The 3,069-nt window shown below is 57.0% G+C and overlaps 1 protein-coding gene across 2 annotated transcripts in view; it reads left to right on the top strand.

The window, feature by feature from the left end:
- ST3GAL4 (ST3 beta-galactoside alpha-2,3-sialyltransferase 4) overlaps positions 1 to 3,042 on the top strand; it is a 10,381-nt gene extending 7,339 nt beyond the window's left edge. The window contains exons 3-11 of one of the 2 annotated variants that reach the window (XM_009082613.1): positions 129 to 198; positions 738 to 818; positions 925 to 1,022; positions 1,383 to 1,443; positions 1,688 to 1,783; positions 1,874 to 2,063; positions 2,163 to 2,306; positions 2,411 to 2,554; positions 2,927 to 3,042. In XM_009082613.1, coding sequence (XP_009080861.1) covers positions 129 to 198; positions 738 to 818; positions 925 to 1,022; positions 1,383 to 1,443; positions 1,688 to 1,783; positions 1,874 to 2,063; positions 2,163 to 2,306; positions 2,411 to 2,554; positions 2,927 to 3,013 — 971 coding nt within the window. In that variant the 3' untranslated portion in view covers positions 3,014 to 3,042. Of the gene's footprint in view, positions 1 to 128; positions 211 to 737; positions 819 to 924; positions 1,023 to 1,382; positions 1,444 to 1,687; positions 1,784 to 1,873; positions 2,064 to 2,162; positions 2,307 to 2,410; positions 2,555 to 2,926 lie in introns of both variants that reach the window. The other variant, XM_009082612.1, reaches the window with a different exon arrangement.
- Positions 3,043 to 3,069: the final 27 nt, after the last annotated feature.

Genomic DNA, 3,069 nt, shown 5'->3' on the forward strand with positions numbered 1-3,069 from the left:
TGCTGCTCCCTGGGGAGAAGGCTCTGGATTGACCAGGGAGCTGTGGGACCTCCCACATCCAATCATCCAAACCCCAGGATATTGGTCTGATGGTGGTTTTTCTCTCCCCCTCACCTCTGGGCATGCAGGAGGGAAGATACTCGGGGTGCTGGCGCTGTTTCTGGTGATGGTTTGGTACTCAATCTACCGGGAAGACAGGTACATACAGCTGTGAGTGGCTTTTATTCACGTTTAAAGGACCTCCTGCCCTTTCCTTCGCTTCCCGGGGGGCAGCATCCTCCCTCCTGACCCGTGCAGGGATGCTGGAGCATTGGCGGGCTGCATCCCAGGGGACTGGGGTGGTGGCTGCTGCCGGAGGATGGGGGGACATGATATGAGATTGCCCCTTGGCATGTGGTGGTGGTGGTTGGGTTCTGTGAGGGTTTCTGGCAGCTGCTGGTGTTTGTCTGAGCCTGTGAGGATGAAAAACCCCGCGCTCTTCCCTGTGCCAGGGACGGGGAAAGCAGAGTGTGTGAGGCTCATGAGCAGGGCAAGGGAGACCTCTTCTGATGCAAAGCTGCAAGCCCAGCACAGAAATATCCAAGGCAGTGCTGGCTTTAAATCCAGCTGGAAATAGCTCCGTCGTGGCTTGAATCCCACCACGGGGGTGGCTGGAGGTGGCGGAGCCCCCCCCTTTTCCAGGGGTGTGTGCAGAGGAACAGGCATCATTTAATTTTATTAACCTTCTTCCCTTACAGCTTTTATTTCCCTGTGCAAGAAAACAAGACAACGTGTCCCATCGGGGAGGTGGAAAAGAAAGCGGCGCAGCTCATTGAGAAGTGAGTTCTGGGGCTGGGAGCAGGGAGTGGGGGGATGCAGAGCCAGAACTCCCCTCCCTGGGCTGTCCCCCCATCCCAGTCTCACTGGCCCTTTGCTCCTCGGCAGCTACACGAGGGACCACCCGCTCTTCTTGCAGCTGAAGGACTATTTTTGGGTGAAGGCACCGGCACTGTACGAGCTGCCCTACGGCACCAAGGGAAGCGGTGAGCCCTGGCCGCGCTCCGTGCGCTCTGTCTGTCCGTCCTGCTGCTGCTCCCCGTGGTTGCAGCTTGTCTCTTCATGAAAACAGCTGCAGGTTGATTTTTTGGGGGACTGTTCTCCTTCTCACCAAGTTACTTGCTTGATTTTTAAACTCTGCAGCACGTATCTCCTTGCCCTGGGTGCATGTGGGCCCTCTAACAGGGTTCAGGGTGGGGCTGGCTTTAGTAAGTCCCAGCGATGGATTATCCGCCTGGAGCTAGGATTAACAGCAGGAGGAAATCTGGCAGGGATGGGGCAGCACCCAGGGCATTGTGCCAGGCAGGAACTGCCTTCCTCACCTTCTCCTTGCCCTTGCTTTGCAGAAGACGTCCTCATGCGCTTGTTGTCCGTCACCCACTACTCCCTGCCCGAGAGCATCCAGAGGTAACACTGGGGTGGGTTTAGGGACTTTTCTGTCTTTCTCTGCATCATTGCTCTCTTGTGGGGGGTGGAATTTGTCTATTGTGGGCCCAGGATTTGATTAAATGAACCTCTGCAACCAAGAGGTGGTGGATGGAGTGTGGGAAGGTTTGGAGACTGGACAACACAGGGTTATACCCCCCCCTTGGGGGTTAAAATCGCTGTGGTTTGGGAGTGGGTCTGGTTGAGACAGGGTTTTCTCTCACAGCCTCAAGTGCCGGAGGTGTGCGGTGGTGGGCAACGGCCACCGGCTCCGCAACAGCTCCATGGGGGAGACCATCAACTCCTATGATGTTGTGATCAGGTACAGCCCTGGGTCTGTCCCACTGCTCCCTCCCCAGTGCCACCCACAGCTGGGGCTGACAGCTGTGATGTCCCTGTGTCCCCCACCAAGGTTGAACAATGCTCCAGTCCATGGTTATGAGCAGGACGTGGGCTCCAAAACCACCATGCGCCTCTTCTACCCGGAGTCAGCCCACTTCGACCCCCGGACGGAGAACAACCCCGACACGCTGCTGGTGCTGGTGCCCTTCAAGTCCATGGATTTCCAGTGGATGGAGACCATCCTCAATGACAAGAAGAGGGTGAGTGTGGTAGGAAACTGGGTATAACCCCTCCCTGTCTACTCCAGAGTCCAACTCTCATCCCACGGTACCCCTGGGGACATCTCTGCCCTCTTGCAGGTACGAAAAGGGTTTTGGAAACAGCCCCCATTGATCTGGGACGCCAACCCGGAGCAAGTGCGCATCCTCAACCCATACTACATGGAAATAACTGCTGCTAAACTGCTCAACCTCTCCATGAAGCAACCACGGAAGATCAAACAGGTACGGGTGGGGATGGCCAGTCACCCTGAGCCCCCCTGAGTGGGGACAGCCTGTCGCCATGCAGCTCACTAAAGGCTGTGTCTCTCTGCACCTTCTCCCCACAGAAGCCCACCACGGGGCTGCTGGCCATCACCTTGGCACTGCACTTCTGTGACCTGGTGCACATCGCAGGCTTTGGCTACCCAGATTCGGCCAACAAGAAGCAAACCATCCACTACTACGAACAGATCACGCTCAAGTCCATGGCTGTAAGTGTCTGTCCTACAGTTTTGTCCATGTTCCCCGTTTTTCCCCTGGGATGAGGGATGGAAGGCAAGGACTGCAGTGCCATAATGCTGGCGTGGGAGGCTCTCCCCATGGGAACCTCTTGCTCCCCTTCCACTATGGGTGTTGATGTCCACATTTGGATGGTCATTGTCCAGCTTCTCCCTGTAGCCCAGTGTCTTTGGAGGCACGGAGAACTGGATCTATCACCAGTTTGTGTGTTCCATCCCTCTTTTTGGGGGACTCAACTCACTGCTGGTGGGGTGGGCAAGGTGGAGGGCAGAGAGGAGTGGTGGGAGAGCACATGGCCCTTCCTTTCTGGGCGCTGGTATCACCCCCTGCTCCCTGTCCCACAGGCATCAGGGCACAACGTGTCACGCGAGGCAGTGGCCATCAAGCGGATGCTGGAGCTGGGACTCGTCAAGAACCTCACCTACTTCTGAGGGCCGTGTGGCTGCACAGGACAGTGTCCCCTGCAGAGAGGGGACACCGTGGCGGC

The sequence above is a fragment of the Acanthisitta chloris genome, unplaced genomic scaffold (assembly GCF_000695815.1).
Source record: "Acanthisitta chloris isolate BGI_N310 unplaced genomic scaffold, ASM69581v1 scaffold25149, whole genome shotgun sequence".
NCBI lineage: Eukaryota > Metazoa > Chordata > Aves > Passeriformes > Acanthisittidae > Acanthisitta > Acanthisitta chloris.